This window comes from Monodon monoceros, unplaced genomic scaffold (assembly GCF_005190385.1).
Source record: "Monodon monoceros isolate NGI ecotype Baffin Bay Population unplaced genomic scaffold, NGI_Narwhal_1 Super_Scaffold_18, whole genome shotgun sequence".
Lineage (NCBI taxonomy): Eukaryota > Metazoa > Chordata > Mammalia > Artiodactyla > Monodontidae > Monodon > Monodon monoceros.
In genome coordinates this window covers 50,188,232-50,205,752 of record NW_021703774.1, presented here as the reverse complement: position 1 = coordinate 50,205,752, position 17,521 = coordinate 50,188,232, and the positions used below count along the sequence as shown (strand labels likewise).

At 48.4% G+C, this 17,521-nt stretch overlaps 1 protein-coding gene across 4 annotated transcripts in view; it reads right to left on the bottom strand.

The window, feature by feature from the left end:
• LOC114899040 (protein transport protein Sec16B) overlaps positions 1 to 17,521 on the bottom strand; it is a 62,912-nt gene that overhangs the window by 16,768 nt on the left and 28,623 nt on the right. The window contains exons 17-26 of one of the 4 annotated variants that reach the window (XM_029229389.1): positions 17,104 to 17,226; positions 16,251 to 16,323; positions 14,405 to 14,704; positions 13,496 to 13,563; positions 10,865 to 11,020; positions 10,594 to 10,692; positions 10,126 to 10,237; positions 9,913 to 9,992; positions 8,234 to 8,332; positions 6,289 to 7,585 (exon numbers count right to left, since the gene is read on the bottom strand). In XM_029229389.1, coding sequence (XP_029085222.1) covers positions 7,517 to 7,585; positions 8,234 to 8,332; positions 9,913 to 9,992; positions 10,126 to 10,237; positions 10,594 to 10,692; positions 10,865 to 11,020; positions 13,496 to 13,563; positions 14,405 to 14,704; positions 16,251 to 16,323; positions 17,104 to 17,226 — 1,179 coding nt within the window. In that variant the 3' untranslated portion in view covers positions 6,289 to 7,516. Of the gene's footprint in view, positions 1 to 6,288; positions 7,586 to 8,233; positions 8,333 to 9,912; positions 9,993 to 10,125; positions 10,238 to 10,593; positions 10,693 to 10,864; positions 11,021 to 13,495; positions 13,564 to 14,404; positions 14,705 to 16,250; positions 16,324 to 17,103; positions 17,227 to 17,521 lie in introns of those variants that run through there. The other 3 variants (XM_029229390.1, XM_029229388.1, XM_029229391.1) reach the window with 3 other exon arrangements.

Here is a 17,521-nt window from a genome sequence, read left to right as displayed (position 1 = left end):
ATCACAATGCTCCATGACCCTTGTCATCACAATGCTCCATGACCCTTTTTCCTTCAGGCTTCATGCTCACCCTCCACAGCTTAATGCCTCTTTAAACTTTGGTTCGAATGTTTAAATTTGCTTTCCTACCCACTAGCAACAAACTTCACCTTGATTGTAACCAGCAGTATGTGGTATAATTTGAACATATTATATATTAGCCCGCAAATTATATAAATATATGACATCCCTGCATTATGAAGGATATCATGGTAACTAAGTTCTTTGAATATATTTTTAAGTACAACAGTTCTCACATTAGGCAGTAATTTCTGTGTTCATTTGTCTGTCTCCCTCACTAGACTTTGAGTGTTTTAAGTGTGAAGACCACCTTGTTGAGAAAGTTGTGCAATGCCTGACACATCATTCAATTAATATTTGATGAATTAGTGAATAAATAAATGTACATACGTCCAGGGACAATGTAGCTGAAAGCGGAGATTCTGAGACCAGACTACCTGGATTCTAATCCCAGCTCCATCCTTACGAGCTGTGTGACCTTGCACAAACTGTTTAATCTATCTCTTGAATTTTCAGATTCCTCATCTATAAGCGTTGCAAGACGACTATATACTTCATAGAATGTATATCACAGCACCTGACACAAAGTAAGTGTTATCAAACGCAAGTCCATGTGCCGGACGCACAGTGAGGCCAAACAATACCAAAACGTCAGAGTTTGGAGCAGAGAAAGGTTTATTGCAGGGCCATGCAAGGAGACAGGTGACTCATGCATTAAAAACCCTGAACTCCCCAAAAGCTTTCAGCAAGCCCTTTATAGGAAAGGTGAGAGTGGCATGATTAGTTGTTGCAGACTTCTTGGTGTCAGATTCTTTGTTCTTGAGGTCAGGTCATGGTCAGGTCACCATGTTCCTGTAAACCTCCACCAAAATAAACATTATTCTTTCTTCTGACAAGAAAGGACAAGGTCCCAAGGCTCAACTCTCCCCCTCCGAGGCCCAGGCCTGGCTAAGAGGAGGGGTCCCTGCACAGGCCGGTTACCCTCCCGGGGAGCATTCATCCAGCACCCAGTCTGGGTCCTCCCGTCAGTGCCCAGCCCCGGCTGAGGAGGCAGATCTCAGCTGGTGGCACCCTCAGGGCCAGACCCTGCCCAGCCATCATCACTGAGGAAGCCAGGCTCCCAGGACCCAGCTGGCCCTCAGGCTTTTCTTCCTTCTTTTTTTTTTTAATATTTATGTATTTATTTAGGCTGCGCTGGGTCTTAGTTGCGGCACGCAGGATCCTCGTTGTGGCACGCGGACTCAGCTGCGGCATGCATGAGGGATCTAGTTCCCCGATCAGGGATTGAACCCAGGCCCCCTGCACTGGGAGCACAGAGTCTTACCCACTGGACCACCAGGGAAGTCCCTCAGGCTTTTCATTTAAACTGGAAAGAATCATTTGTTTAGGATCAATAGGAATACGTGTAGCAAATACCAGTCAGGTTAACTCCCAGCTCACAATTGCCCCTCTTTGGGAATAGCGCCAACCACAGAGGTGGACCCAAAGTAATAATGTGCAATGTCCTTGCAACTTAGCCCTGACCTCTAGCCACCTCCTAGGGGTAGACAACTGATCTCAGCTGGACCAATTTTTGAAACTTGAACAGAGAGACTGAAGCTGGTTGAAGCTGTTACCTTAGTGGCAGTGTCCATATATTCCAGTTGCTGAAGCCTCCACGGACTGTGACCCATGGAGATGCCACCATTAGGTCACAGAGGTGGGGATGTGGGAGAGGTTCGCTGTTGCTTCCAGGCCTGGGCCTGGCCAGTGGGCGGCCGTGGAGAGGGCTCTAGAGCTCTGCGGGACACAGCCCTCAGCCTGTCCCCGGGCCTCCCATTTCACCCGCCAGGCCCGAAGCCAGAGGTCTTGGAGGGCCCGAGGGAGAATGACGCGATCCGCCTCTCACCGCACCCTCTGCCTGGAGGACCACTGCGAGGCTGACTGCCGGCTGCGCTCAGGGTCTCGCGATAACTGTCTGGCTCTAACATCCGCGCTCGCACGGCCCCTATCACTTAAGTACTCAATAAATATATTTCTATTGTTACTGCAATTCACAATGTCTGGTCACCATAGCTACCAAAAGATTCCAAGCATTTAGCTGGTTTAATCCCCAACTTTAGTCAAGAAAACCCCATTTTGTAAGCCTTCATTTCACAACCTGAGACATGATTTAATGGGCTTACAGAACGTTGGAAGAGTTCCAGGCACAGGTGGTGGGGAGCTGCTGTTTTCCGTCTCTGCTGAGGACCAGCTGAGAGTCGTAAAGAGCCACATGAGTGATTTGGGTGGAAAGTACTAGGAATAGCTTCCTAATAATGTGTGAGAGTGTGAAACCCTAGCCTGAAACCTCAGGGGAATCCATGGAATCCTTCTCTCTTGAGATTCTTTAAAAATGGGATGCTTAATCGGCTCTAAGTTGGATAAACACCAGGAAAGCATCTCACATTAAAATAACAACATTTGCATGGGTCAGTCAAGTCTGAGTTGCACTGCTGTTGACCTTGTTCCTGCAAAGTACCATTACCTGGAGATACATATAAAAAGGAAGAGAGTATGGGAAGCAGATTCCTCTACTTAGTGAGATTGCAATGAAAACAGTTTAATATGCTCTAAATCCTTATTCAAAATAACTTTAAATCTCATTAAGAAACCATTTCTGAAGGATCTGAATGAATGGTGCCTGGTATAAGTACTTCATTGAGAGGCCATGTCTGAGGCAAACCCAGGTAAGTACCTAATACCCTATTACGTGCAGACCATGCCATATGCAATCTCCAGTTTAAGATGACAAAAACAAGAGGGGAAAAGGCACTTCCATGCCACTCTCTTGGTGGGGGAAGTGTCAGAGAAACCTCTGTGAGTGGAGAGACCCAAATTACACACCTATTATTCTTTTCACGTGCGAGAGTGCTTTGCATATTTCCTGTGGGAAGAAAATATTCTGATTTTAGTGAAGAGGTGGATGCAGTCTCCTGCCCTTCTTGGTTGCTCAGAGGAAGAAACCAAAGAGAAAGGAGATTTCTAGGGTAAAGAAAAAAGCTAGCAGAGACTTTGATCCTGAGCAACCTGAAGCTTGAGTTAGGGCTGAAAGAGGAGTATGTATAGGTGACTGAGGAAGCAGGCTTGTTTGCAGTTTTATAGCCATATAAGGGGATTAGACAGAAGGCAGGAATGGTGATATGTGATAAAGACACTTACATGGAATTTAACGGTTTATTCTCTTCCAAATTACTGAACATTAGGTTTAAGTGTTTCCATATAAATATTAAATTATATGTATATAGCAGGAACGCAAATTTGCACATTACCACTCAGTTTTTTAAGAAAAATGTAGCTTCTTTATTTCCTATAACTATTCTTCCTCCAAGCTCATACCGCATTGAGGAGTAGGGGCAAAAACAAACTTGCCAATTAACTATATATCAGTTTCTTCCCTTTTAAACAGTGTCTTTGGGTAATTCCTTTTTTAAAAGAGAGAGAATTCTGTTTATCTCCTCTCCCTAAAATGGCCTATGGTGATGGGAAAGAAGGCCTATGGCTGACACGGTCAGCCTTACGCCTTGCAGGTAGCTGCTCTGGCCCGGCGCTGACCTGGCATCTGCAGGGGACAACTGGTCCCTTGTGGCCTTTTGGGACACTGTGCAATCATTGCCTGCAAGAGTCCACGTACACCAGACTGCAGGGAGCTGGAGGCTCTGCCTCAGACCATGGTCAAACCCAAGGCCAAGATGCTATGGCTCCCAAGCCAAAGCCAGCTTCTCCTTGGCCTGCAGAGGCTTGCAGCCTCTCAGGAGCTATAGATGAGGAAAGGCCCCAGTGCTCTCAGGTTCCCTATTCCCAGCAGCATATTTCTAGCACAACCTGTTCTACTCCCCAAGCTTCCACCTTGTAAAGGAGGAACAAAGTATTTTCTTCTTACAGCTGCATTTGCTTTGTTTCACCACAACTGGTTTTAACCCCTAAAGCTCTAAAACAGTCATGACCTTTAGCAAACTCACCACCATCACGACCACTAAAAAAAGCTGATAAACAACTAAGAACTCTGAGAGACCCCAGTTCATCATACCCTTACTAGGCCCAACTGAGGGCTCTTTCCTGAGCCCTCAGGAAATGAACGACACGACTTGTTTTAACCAACCATGCTCCACGTTAATGGATGCATTCTGACTTTGCCAGAGTACAAGCTTCCAATCATGAATTAGCATAAGTACCATGGCCTCCTCCCTTTCAAGTGCATAAAACCCCCTGATTTTCCCCTCATAAAATGTGTCCACTGCTGCACATATTACTTCCTGTGCCTGGGAAGTAACTAATCTCAGTACCTGCTTTGTTGACACTGTAGTCACTCGTTTTCCATGAATAATCCCAACAGGAGGCAGAAGTGAGGACACAGGCATCCGATGTCTTTACCTTCCACTTTGGTCCTCACTCTCCTCCTCTAAAGTGCTTCTTTTTATGGGGTAGGACTTCCCCTATGTCATTGTTCCTGGGGGCACTAAGCCACACGACCTAACATTGGTGGCAGGTGGGATTCAGGGAGAGAAACTGGCTTAGTCATAAGAACACCTATTGAGAAGTAATTTTAAATTATTCTTCCCATTACACACCTGTATCAAGAAAGAAAAATCTCATACAGATGGCCAACAGGCACATGAAAAGATGCTCAACATCGCTAATTATTAGAGAAATGCAAATCAAAACTACAATGAGGTACCACCTCACACTGGTCAGAATGCTCAACATTAAAATGTCTACAAATAACAAATGCTGGAGAGGGTGTGGAGAAAAAGGAACCCTGCTACACTGTTGGTGAGAATGTAAATTGGTACAGCCGCTATGGAGAACAGCATGGAGGTTCCTCAAAAAACTAAAAATAGAGTTGTGATTCCTGCAATCCTATTCCTGGGCATATATCCAGAGAAAACCATAATTTGAAAAGATAAATGCACCCCAATATTCAGAGCAGCACTATTTACAATAGTCAAGACATAGAAGCAACCTACATGTCCATCAACAGATGAACGGATAAAGAAGATGTGGTACATATATACAATGGAATACTACTCAGCCATAAAAAAGAATGAAATAATGCCATTTGCAGCAACATGGATGGGCCTAGAGGTTACCATACTATGTGAAATAATTCAGAAAGAGAAAGACAAATACCATATATCACGTATACGTGGAATCTAAAATATGACGCAAATGAACTTATTTACAAAACAGAAACAGACTCGCAGACACAGAAAACAGACTTGTGGTTGCCAAGGCGGAGGGGGAGTGGGGGAGGCATGGGTTGGGAATTTGGGATTAGCAGATGCAAACTATTATATACAGAATGGATAAACAACAAGGTCCTACTGTATAGCACAGGGAACTATATTCAATAGCCTGTGATAAACCATAATGGAAGAGAACATTAAAAAAGAATGTATATATGTATAACTGAATCACTTTGCTGTGCAATAGGAATTAATCAACTATACTTCAAAAATATAATTTAAAAAAAAAGAATGAAAAATCCACAGTTTAATATCACAGGCAACAAGATAAGGCAATTTTACTTATTAGATTATATACTAATAATTTTTTTAAAACACACACATAAAATGCTTAGCATGTACTAAGTACTTTTTTAAGAGCTTGACTCCTTTAATTCTTGCACTGTCCCTATATGGTAGGTACTATTGTAATTATCATCCTCATTTTACAGGTGAGGGAACTGAAGCACAGGACAGTTAGGTAACCCTGTCCAAGACTACGAGATGAACTGTGGATGAGCCAGGATTCAAGTCTAAACAATTTGGTGCCTATGAAACTCACAAACTACTGATATGGTACCGCCACTGGGTGTCAGCATATCAAACTGAAGGGGCTGCAGTCTTTTTTAGGGAAAAAGGGAACAGCACTTACTGAGGGCCTTCTAGATGCAAAACACTGGTGCACACATTTCCCAATTTAATCTGAGAGATGAATAAACTTTTTAGAGAACAGAATATGCAATATTTAGTTAACAGAGTAACCAATTTGCATCAGAGGAGCTTTTGTCCATATTTTTTTAACTGAAAAAATAGCGGTAGACTTAGAAGTTAAGAGGATCATTCCCTAGATTCTTCATTAACAAAGGGCTTTTACCAGCTGTTCGCACCTATCACACAATGAAACCATTATTAGAAAGACTTCAGGGAAGAGACCACTCAGTGTGCTCTCTCCCTCTGCAAAAACCAGCCGGAGACAAGCATCTGCTATAAAATTATCTGGTTTAATCGCTATCAACATCAGAACCATATTACGTTAAAGTACAAAATCTGTATGTACAATTACGCATACAAAGAATGTTCTTTGTGAGGAACAATTTTCAACAAATCTGACAAACAGCAAGAGTTACTCCTATTGTGGGTTTGAAAGGAGAAATGGAAATTTCCAAGATGTCCCCCTCCTCCCTCCGGCTCCTCTGACCCTCCGAACATCCATTTGCAAAGGCCCAAGGGAGGAAGGGAGGTATTAACAAACTCAGGCACTCATTCCTCCTCTCTTACGGAAGGAGTGAATTTTTAGGGAACATTTTCCATCCTTTATTACACTGATGTTCCATCCATCTGCATCATTAGGTTCAGTAGTTACCATGACAATATGATGCCTACAGCAATCTAACTTGATAGCCAGATGCCAGAATGTGGAAAAATAGGACCAGCTAAGAAAGTGAGAGAAATATAATTAATCTGAACCACATAAAAAATGTGCACAAAACTAAAACCAAGAGGGAAACTGCCAAAATGTCACCCAAGAGGGAATGATGACGGGAAACAATGATAAAGTTTCCGAGATTCAAAACCCTTTTGCTAACTACAGCCATGAATTGGTCTGTAACTAAGGCTGAGGAAGAAGTCAAAGTTAGTCTAGGGCTTCCCTGGTGGCGCAGTGGTGGAGAGTCCACCTGCCGATGCAGGGGACGTGGGTTCGTGCCCCGGTCCGGGAAGATCCCACATGCCGCGGAGAGGCTGGGCCCGTGAGCCGTGGCCGCTGAGCCTGCGCGTCCGGAGCCTGTGCAAGTTAGTCTAGAATACTGCCCTGAGTGCCTCTCCCCCGTCATTTCCTACTGCTGAGCCCAGCGGTGTCACCACTGATTCCAGCAGTGGGATTCTTAGGCCCTGAATCTCCCGAGGATCTCAAGCCACATTCTAAGTGCTGCTGCCACAGCATTCTGCTCACCTCCAGTCTGCTGTTATGCCCAGTTTTTCCATCTGACGAAGCCATCTGCACCATCGTTCTGAAGCTAATCTTAAGACACTGAACTGAGCTATGTCCTGGGAGACCCTGTCCCCTTGCGTTCTCTATGCCCCACGGAGGCAACAGGCTAGCACAACCCTCTTGGGGGCCCTGATGTGGCAGAGGGGCTGGGAGATTAAGAAACGAGAACAACATAAAAGTTGTGCTTTCAGGGAGACCAGCCTGGGATGGGTGGTCCTTCTCGTCACTGCTGGGTTGGATAGCGGCGCTGAGCTAGGCGATTTGGCCGGTTCAGGCTGGTAGCCACGGAGAGCTGGAAAAGAACAAGCGTGGCACTAGATTATAGCCCCAAGCATGACTCCAACCAGGGCTGACTGGCTGGATTGAGCTTGGGCATCCTGAGGGTCTAGAAACCCTTCTGCTGTGTTTGGCTTCCCATGGTGGTGCTCTCAGTATTTGCTTTCACCCAACACCTGCACCTCTTAAATGAGGAGAAAGAGATTCAACTTTATATAGAAGGGGGGCCGGCGATGCATCAGACCAAGCAGTCTGCCTCAGATCATGCAGAAGCAGGGAGCTTAGCTTCAATCCAACTTTGCAATGATCCCCTCGCCCCCAGGACACAGCCCTGGTGCAACCACACCATTGACACCAACACCAATTGTCTCTCCTGAGTCTCAAGACTTACGAAAGGTCAAGTGCAATATTAATAATAGTGACATTGACTGAGCATTTTCTGAGTGCCAGGCCCTTCACATACATGCTCCGGTTTAATCCTCACAATTACCCGCTGAGGTAGCTACTACTAACCCCATTTTACAGATGCAGAAACTGAGGCTTAGAGAGGTTAGTCATTGCTCAAGAACTCAGGCACAGTAATTTGTTATAAGTAAGATATAAACCTGGGTCTCCTTAATCCAGAACCCATGCTCCTAACCCCTCTCCCTCAGGGCCTCCTTACCTGGGGGACCTGGGATGGGTTGTAGAGAGGGACAGCCCCTTTCAAGGTGGGTGGGGGAAGCAGAACACCAGGGTTGAAGTAGAGCCCAGAGGAAACACCCTGTGATGGAAAATAATGGAAAATCCTCTTAGTCACCACTCCCCAGATTCCAGAACATTAAGGGCTTCCCTGAGCATCAACTTTGATCAAGAGATGCAGACGTGATAGAGCTCAGGGAATCTTGAACAAACAAACGTGGTTCAAGTGGGCACAGCCAACCCCTGGGTCAAGGGTGGCATTGCAGAGCCTTGGTGCTGTTGCATGAGAAGAAAAGGCCATAATAAATGTATTAATAGCATCATAAAAAGTAACCTCATATTCTTTGAAAGACCTGGAATACTACAAGAGTGCTGTAACCAGGCCACAATAAATAAACATGTTTTCCTAGCAGTTGGCATGAAATCCATACTGGTGTGGACAATTCATCAAGAGTTTATCACAGCCCTTGCCAAGGATACTGGTGAACTCTGGCTCCTACTGGGACAGGGAAAGAGGCTGTTCTCTTTTTTTTTTTTTTTTTTTGGCCATGCCGCATGGCATGCAGGATCTTAGTTTCCCAACCAGGGATTGAACCCACGACCCCTGCAGTGGAAGCGCATAGTCTTAACCACTGGACCGCCAGGGAAGTCCCAAGGCTGTTCTCTAGACATCACCTAAGGAAGCAGTTATGGGCTAATTCCTGTTCCCCCCAAACTTCATATGTTGAAGTCCTAACCCCACAGCACCTCAGAATGTATTTGGAGACAGGGTCTTTACAGAGGTGATTAAGGGCTTCCCTGGTGGCGCAGTGTTTGAGAGTCCAACTGCTGATGCAGGGGACACGGTTCGTGCCCCAGTCCGGGAAGATCCCACATGCCGCGGAGCGGCTGGGCCCATGAGCCATGGCCGTTGAGCCTGCGCGTCTGGAGCCTCTGCTCCGCAGCAGGAGAGGCCACGGCGGTGAGAGGCCCGCGTACCGCAAAAAAATAAATAATAAATAAATAAATATTTTAAATAAATAAATAAAATTTTAAAAAGAGGTGATTAAGGGGGCTTCCCTGGTGGCGCAGTGGTTTAGAGTCCGCCTGCCTATGCAGGGGACACGGGTTCGTGCCCCGGTCCGGGAAGATCCCACATGCCGCAGAGCGGCTGGGCCCGTGAGCCATGGCCATTGAGCCTGCGTGTCTGGAGCCTCTGCTCCGCAGCGGGAGAGGCCACGGCGGTGAGAGGCCCGCGTACCGCAAAAAAAAAAAAAAGAAAAAGTTAAAGAGGTGATTAAGGTAACATGAAGCCATTAGAGTGGCCCTAACCCATTATGATTGGTGTTCTTATAAGAAGAGAAAATTTGGACATAGACACACACTGAGGTAAGACCATGTAAAGACTCAGGGAGAAGATGGCCAGCTGCAAGCCAAGGAGAGAAGCTGCGGGGGAAACCCAAACGGCCGGCACCTTCATCTCAGATCTCCAGCCTCCAGAACCGGGAGGAAGTAAGTTTCTGGTGTTTAAATGGCACAGTCTCTGATACCTCGTTCTGGCAGCCCTAGCAAACTAATACAGAAGCTTTCTCCATATCCTCCATGAGTCAGGCCCTCACAGGGCGGCACCTGCAGCCCACGTGAAAGTTCAGTCCGCACAGAGGCGGCTGGTGGGCTGCTCACCTGAGGTCCCAACAAGCCTCCATTCCCCGTGCCCTCGGCTCTCCCCGCCCCGGACGCTGATCCTCGGGCTTCACTGCCACCTAGGAAGCAATGAGTCAGGGGTGTTCCCGCTGCTTGGGACAGAGGAGTCCCCACTCCCAGAAGGCACCCCCACGCCCCCGGGGAGTGCAGAGAGGACCACAGACAGCCCAGAGGACATGAGGTTGGCGGTACCTGTGTCCCTGGAGAAGGCGCTGGCGTCCGGCAGAGACTGGGGAGCTGGGGGCGGCGTCGGGGAGAGGCCCGGGCTGGGCCCAGGAGGAGCAGATGCTCGGGGGGCTTCCTGCTTAGTGCAGAAAGGAAGGTGTCGCTGACGGTAAATAAACCAGTGCTGCCTGCTTGTACTCCTGCAGGGCCCACACGGCGGCCAGATGCTGGCCTTCTCTCCCCCAAGTTCCATTTTCTTTATGCCAGTCCTCTGCTCAATGATCCAAGTTAACTCCTGGCCCTCGAAAGTTAAAATTCTTCATCCTGACTTCTAAGGCCTTTCATCATCTACCTTCCCCCTCACTGGACCAATTTGTTTCCCACAATCTTCCATCACTAAACCTGTTTCACCTGGCCCAGGGTAGCGATGCCAGCTCCAGACCCTCCTAGGGCCCCTGGAAGGGGGAACTTCCGCGCCCTCCCTGCCCAGGTTACCTCAGAGTCAGGACTGTCAGATGCGTCCTCATCTCCAGAGGGGGGCGCGTCGCCGGCGGGCTTCGGGCGAAACCAGCTGAGCCAGCCAAACCCCGAGCCCTGGAGGGAGGAGGGCGAGTTCTGTGGCCTGCAGGGTTGCTTCTCCCTCTGAATATGAGATTAGCCAGCCTCCCCCACCTGTGATGCTGGTGAGACAGGAGGGGCAGGGGCACCACCAAAGCCCAGATTCCCAGCTCTGCTCCGCCATCTGGGAACAGAAGAATCCCTCCACCTTTGTATTCTCCTTCGCGTCTCCGAGCTTTCCTCTCTGGGCGGTGTTTTCGGAAGACTTTTTCTTCTCTGCCTCATCGGAGGACTCCCCGTCATCCTCCTTGACTGATACAGTGGAACTCTCAGAAATATTTCGTGCTCTGGGAATCAGTGGCACCTGGGATTAAAGAAAACAGAAGTAGCATTTTTTTTTTTTTTTTTTTACGGTACACGGGCTTCTCACTGTTGTGGCCTCTCCCATTGCAGAGCACAGGCTCCGGACACGCAGGCTCAGCGGCCATGGCTCACAGGCACAGCCGCTCCGCGGCATGTGGGATCTTCCCGGACCGGGGCACGAACCCGTGTCCCCTGCGCAGGCGGACTCTCAACCACTGCGCCACCAGGGAAGCCCAGAAGTAGCATTTTTATAGCACTTGGCAGGTTGCAAAGGCACATTTACACGTACCCCCTCACCTGACCTGCTCAGTAAAGCAGTGGGGAGAGCCCGTGCTCCGCAACAAGAGAAGCCACCGCTCGAAGCAGCCAGAGAAAGCCCAAGTGCAGCAACGAAGACCCAACGCAGCCAAAAATAAATAAATTTATAAAAAAAAGAAAGGTTAAGCAACCTAAGGTCACATAACTAGTAAACGGCAGAGCAAGGATTTAAACTTAAGCAGTCTGACTCTCCTTCTAGGAATTTCTCCTATTTGAATAAATTTGAGGAATAGACAAGGGCTTATATACTAGAATGTCCATCATTGTGTTTTACATATGAGGGCAAGAGAAGGGAGGAGTAGCGAGAAAGAGTAGGAAAGAAAAGAGACACACTTGAAGTGTTTTAACGATGGGGGAAAGATGAATTAAAATCCGAGCTCCTTCCAGGGCCTACCAGGCCCTCCATGACCCAGTCTCTCTCTGCCTCTCTGGTCTTGCTTCTTAGCCCTCTCCCCTGTTGCTCCCCACTTTCTAGATACAGTGACTCCATGCTCTTCCTCGATTGCACCAAGTCAGTCCCATTATAGGCCCTTCGCTCTCCCTATTCCCTCTGCCTGGAACACTTGTTCCCTGAATACTCACCTGGCTTCCGTCCACCCTCCATGCTGACCTCAGAGATGCCTTCCCTTCCACTCCGTGTAAAGTAACATCCCTCATGCACACAGTGGTTTATTTGCAGTCACCTCCATGGAACAGAAGCCCCATGAGGGCAGGCTTTGTCTGCTTCCCTGTGTACCCCCAGCCCCTGTAACAGTGCCAGGTATGTTGTAGGAGCTCAGTATTTGTGAATGAATAAATGCATGAGTGATGCTATTTCCATACAATGGATTTTATCACACCAATATTAAAAATCCTATTTAGGAATGACATGGAAAATCTCAATTTTATAGTATTAAATAAATAGAAAATAAAGTTTCACCTACATATGTTCTTAACCATTTAAAAACACATGTGTGTATATATACACATTTATATACACACATATATACACAGACAGGTCTCCCCCACTTTTTGAAAGTTTGCATTATGCCACTTTGCTTTCACCAAAGACCTACATTAGTACCTGTTTTCCCTAACCAAAAAAAAGTCCAAAGAGGATTTTCGCTTCTACAAAAAAAAGGCAGAAAGTGAAAAAAGCGTTCAGCGTTTGTTTTGCAGGAGCCGTTATAGAGGCAGAGCGTACCCCAAGCAGTGAGAGTGGCCTGCCAAGCTCCTTCCCAGAAACTACGCTCAGCATCTCTGCATCAAGATGCCATAGCTTTGAACTGTATCTGTGAGCACCTGTACTTCCTTTTGATTTATTTTGTGCATTGTTGGCAAGATGTGTACTGAGGTAACTGCTTCTTCCCTTCATGCCATTTAGACTTACGAAAGGTTTAATGGAAAGGCTCTACATTCGGATAGCAGGAGAAACCCGTACATAGAGAAAATTTTAGAAGGAAATAACGAAAATATTTGACTATGGGCTTCTGAGTGATGTCTGTTTGACTCTTTATATGACACTTTTTCTTCATTTTTCAAGTTTTCTATAACAATAACGTACTAATTTTTCAGTTAGAAAAAAAAAAAAGTAAAGCATAAAAGTGTTTTAAGCCTTGCAGCCCGGTTACAACTTGAGGAAGTTCGCCTCCAGCCAGGCAGGTTTGGGACCAGCAATGCCTGCTGTTGGAGGGAAGGGATTCATTCATTCAACAGCTAGCTGGATGATTACTTAGACGTGGTTCCCTCCAAGACTTGACGGCACACCTGGGCAGAAGAGATACAACTGCGGTAGGTCCTTCTTGGGAATAAAGCAAGGTAAAAATTAAAAGGAAGAAAGAAATATCAAGAGTCTTCCATGGTGGGGCAGAGCACAGCAAGTGTTCGGTGCAACAGTAAGAAGAGGGCAACAGAGGGAGCAGATGTGTGAGTTCAAAGCTACACCCAGCCCTGCCGGCCCTGCCCCCATGGATACAGGTTGGCAGGACTGAACATGAACCGGAACAAGCCTCCTCTCCACCTCGCAGGATCTGGTGTAGAAAGAAACAAGGTGAAACATGGAAGAGAGGGCTGGTGCAAGGCACAGGAAGGCATCAGTGAGTGGCAGAGAAACCGTGGCAACTGAAGGAAACCCACAGCTCAGAGTGGGCACCGCATCTGCTGGGCTCTGTCCTCTCACCTGCGGTTTGGAAACAACCTTCTGCCCATCAGGTTGCTGGAAGGTTTCTGGAGACACTGTGTTCTCTCCTATGGCACAAAACACAACAGAAATCATGATGTGAAGTGGGGCCTTTCCCATCTGTCCTGAAGAAGGGTAATGGGGACACATTAGGAAAGTTGGCTTTCCTAATTGCAAAGCAGCTGGAGCTCTGAGCCCGTAGCCCCAAGTGCATCACAGTAAATGCAAAGTCCATTTGCACAAGCCTCTGAATTCCAGCCACCCCAGGACATGCTGCTCACCCAACCTTCACCCTGAACCAAGGTCATTCCTCAGGAACCCCGGAAATCAGGGCCACATCAAGCTGGATCGCAGGGATCCTCCCTGACCTTCCCCTCCATGTGAGTCTCCTATCTTGGACAGGACCTTGTCTTAGAAGCTCTAAGATCTGATCCTTCTGCGTGGTTTCCCACACTTCCCTGGCATCACTCAGCAATGCTCACCCATACTCGGCCCCTGTTGTCTAAGGCCTGATGGGAGAAGACAGAAGCACGAGCCTCTGCCCGCGGTCCCTGACACTGACGACTTCAGAAAGAGGACTTGGCCTAAACTACAGCTCCAGGCACAGGTGGCATTTCCTTGCCTTCTCCAGCCGAGATCCTAGAAACTACAGAATCCAAGGGGATGGCAAGAGTGGCTGCGGTTGGCTGTGCTATGCTTGTCCCAGTAGACACGTGGGCTGGAATGGGAGAGAGCCGTCTCCCTCGGAAGAACGTGAAGTACCAGGCCCTCAGTCATGTGCACACCCACCACTCAGGGCTTTACCAGCTCCCACCCCACACCCTGCACTGGTCCCTGCACCTCCCTCTTCTGCTTGCTCCCCTAGACACCTCGTCACCCAAGGTTCGCTGCCTCGCTGGCAGGTCTTACCGGGGGGCGGGTGCATCTGCTGGGCTTCCTCCCAGGCCCTTCCTCCAGGAGTCCCTGTCACTGCCACGCTGCCACCGGTCCCTGGCAGATGGGCCTCAGGAACTGAGTAAAGAGGCACCGGGACCCCCGTCTGCCCGGAACCTCCTCCTGCTGGGTAGGAGCTGGGCTGGAGGGGAAAGGGCTGCTGTGGGCTGGGCTGGGCCGGGCCCATCGGCTCCAGTGTTGGCCACAGGGCTGAGCAGTCCCCAAGGGCTTCTGAGTTGCCTTGATGTCCAGAAAGATCCTGGTGGAAAGTGTCGTCTAAGGACATAGGGCAAAGAGGAGGAAGTGAGACCTGTAATGTGGCACCTGTGTGGACTCATCACACCAGGAACAATCCTGCCCTTTGGAAAGCAGTGACAAGGACAGGCCACTTGGTGTGGCTGCCATCGATGTGATGACAAGTACAACACAGCAGTAATTGTAACACCTCTCACCGCTGATGACTCAGAGTTCACAAAACCATTTCCCTCACTACCTTGTATGATCTCTGAGCCTTAAGCCAGCAGGTTGGGAGGGCAGAAATTACCATCTCATTTAACTCCACAATTTTTTGCATTTGGATAAACGTTCTCTTTTAAGGATCTCCTAAGGGACTTGGGTCCTTGAAACTTAGAACGTTGCCAGTTAAAACCCAAATCAGACTACAGAAATGATGGCTTTGCTTTTAAAGAACCAGAACCTTGGCCCAGGAAGGGACCTTGGTGGTATTCATTCTGGCTCCGCCGTGTTGCTGAAGAGACAGACCAAGGTGCGGACGGGGACAATGGCTGCCCCAAGGTTATGGAACTGGTGTGGTCACCTGACCCACCTGCTCCATTGGGTGACAGGAGACACAGCTGCTTCCCAGCGGAAGTGGCCACTCAGAAACACCCAGCCTGCTCTCTTGCAGCCCTTCACCCTCCCAGATTCTGGGATGCAGCAGCAAAGCTGGGAAACAGAAACCAAGGCCTGCCCTTCCTTGCTGCCCCTTCGCTTATCCCTGAAGGAAGCGAAAAAGGCTGGGAAACAGCCAGAAGTAAAAAGATGAGGCCCCGTACGGACCCCACCAGGGAGTGCTGTTTGGGGAAAGGGCACAGAATTAACTGGGGTAACGACGTCTGCCCAGCCCAACACTCAGAGGCATCCTGAAGGGAAAGGAGGGTCTGTTGAAAACGCTTTGAAACCTATTTCACGCGTGCAGTAACTGATGCCCAAACAGCACAGGCGCTTCCTATGTCCCCACCACTAACGTGAAATGCAGATAACCCACCACCTCTGGCCTCAAGGAATGTATTCAGCTAGGGAGACAGTACTGACACAAGTGAAGCAATTAGATAACAACACAACATCACAAGATTAAAACCTGAATGTGAAGCAAAGACTCTAATAATGCAGAAACAGAAGTGTCAGGGACGGGGGCTTCCCTGGAGGCACAGTGGTTGAGAATCTGCCTGCCGATGCAGGGGACACGGGTTCGAGCCCTGGTCTGGGAAGATCCCACGTGCCGCGGAGCGGCTAGGCCCGTGCGCCACAACTACGGAGCCCACGTGCCACAACTACTGAAGCCCGCGCGCAACAACAAAGACCCAACGCAGTCAAAAATAAATCAATTAATTAATTTAAAAAAGGAAAAAAAAAAGTGTCAGGGATGCCTGTGGTCAGCAGAGCTGTGTGGAGAGGGGGGGCCCAGACCACTGAGTCAGATTGACACAGGCAAGGAAGGCACTCCAGGAAGGGAAGGGGGAGAGTCTTTTAGGTTGCGTTATCTCGTCTAATCAGATCCTGAGAGTCAGCTATTACACATTCAGTTCATTGGTTTGGGTACCTGTTGTTTTTCTGGCTCCCAAAATATCCGAGTGAGCAGAGCAAGGATCTCCAATGTCTCCTGCTACCTTTTGCTATTAAGATAAAGTAAACACCTCTTAAGCAACACAAAGAAAAACAAAAACACCGAACCACGGTTTAAAATTAAGTCAGAAAAGAAACTTCAGGAGTGATAAGGTAAGGGAGTCGCAGGTGAATGCAGGGGCTGGAGGGGGAGGGGGAGGGGCAGCCTCAGCCCTTCCTACCTCCCAGCTCTGCCCAGAGCAGGCAGGGACCAGGGCAGCATCCTCTCCCAGAGGAAGGGGCAAGAGGAGGGAATGAAACCGTGGGCCCCAGAGCCCACAGCACATGCAGGAAGCAAGGGCCGTGTGTGCCTAAAAAAATCCCCCTGCCCTTTCTCAGTGACAGAGGGAGAAACAACATGGAGGAGGCCCTGTTCCAATTACTGTATAACAGTTACTACCAGCCGCTTTTGCAATTGTCAGAACAAAAAAAGGAAAGGCCCGGAAGTCTTTTAAGCAATCACCCTGCATTACATGAAAGTGACAAGGGCCACTGTGAGCCATTGTTCCTCACAGAGAGATGGAAGCTTTGATGGTCAGAAAATGTATTTTCTGGGACCACAGAGAAGGGTGGCTGGGTGCTTTGGAAGAGGGCCCCACTGTCTCACACCAAACACAGGAAAATGTTTCCACCCGGGCGCAGCGGGGAAGTTGAGTGCCACCCCTTTCCCGATCAGGCTGTGCCTCATGGGTGACAGGAGACCCCCAGAGCCCTCCATGCCTACCTACTCTGGGTCTAGGGCAGACAAGAGGGAAACAGAGGCCCACCCCGCTGACCTGCCCCCCACTTACCTGCAGCTCCTTGTGATGCCCCCGAAGGTGTACCAGCCAGTCCGGCTCCAGGTCCCTGTCTCCTCGGTGACGGCGGTGGCGTTCTAAAACCAGAGGATCTGACAGCTTCAGTCTCTCTGCAAGCTGTGCCAGGTTTCCAGACGGTAAGAGAGGGAAAAGGAGAGAGAGACGTAAGTGAAATGGACAGACCATGGGGAGAGGCAGTAAGAAAAAAGAGCCTTGACTCGTAAACCAGATTACAAAGAATTGCCAAACAGAAAATTCAGCAGATATCTTCCCCGAATTGCAACATAAACAAACAGTTAACCCATCCTGTTGCTAGACACTAAATAAACTAGCAACAGGGGAGGAGGAGAGCAGCAGAGAAGAAACTGTTACTCTGCTTTATGTCTCTGCAAGGCTGCCCTCAGGAGCAGCA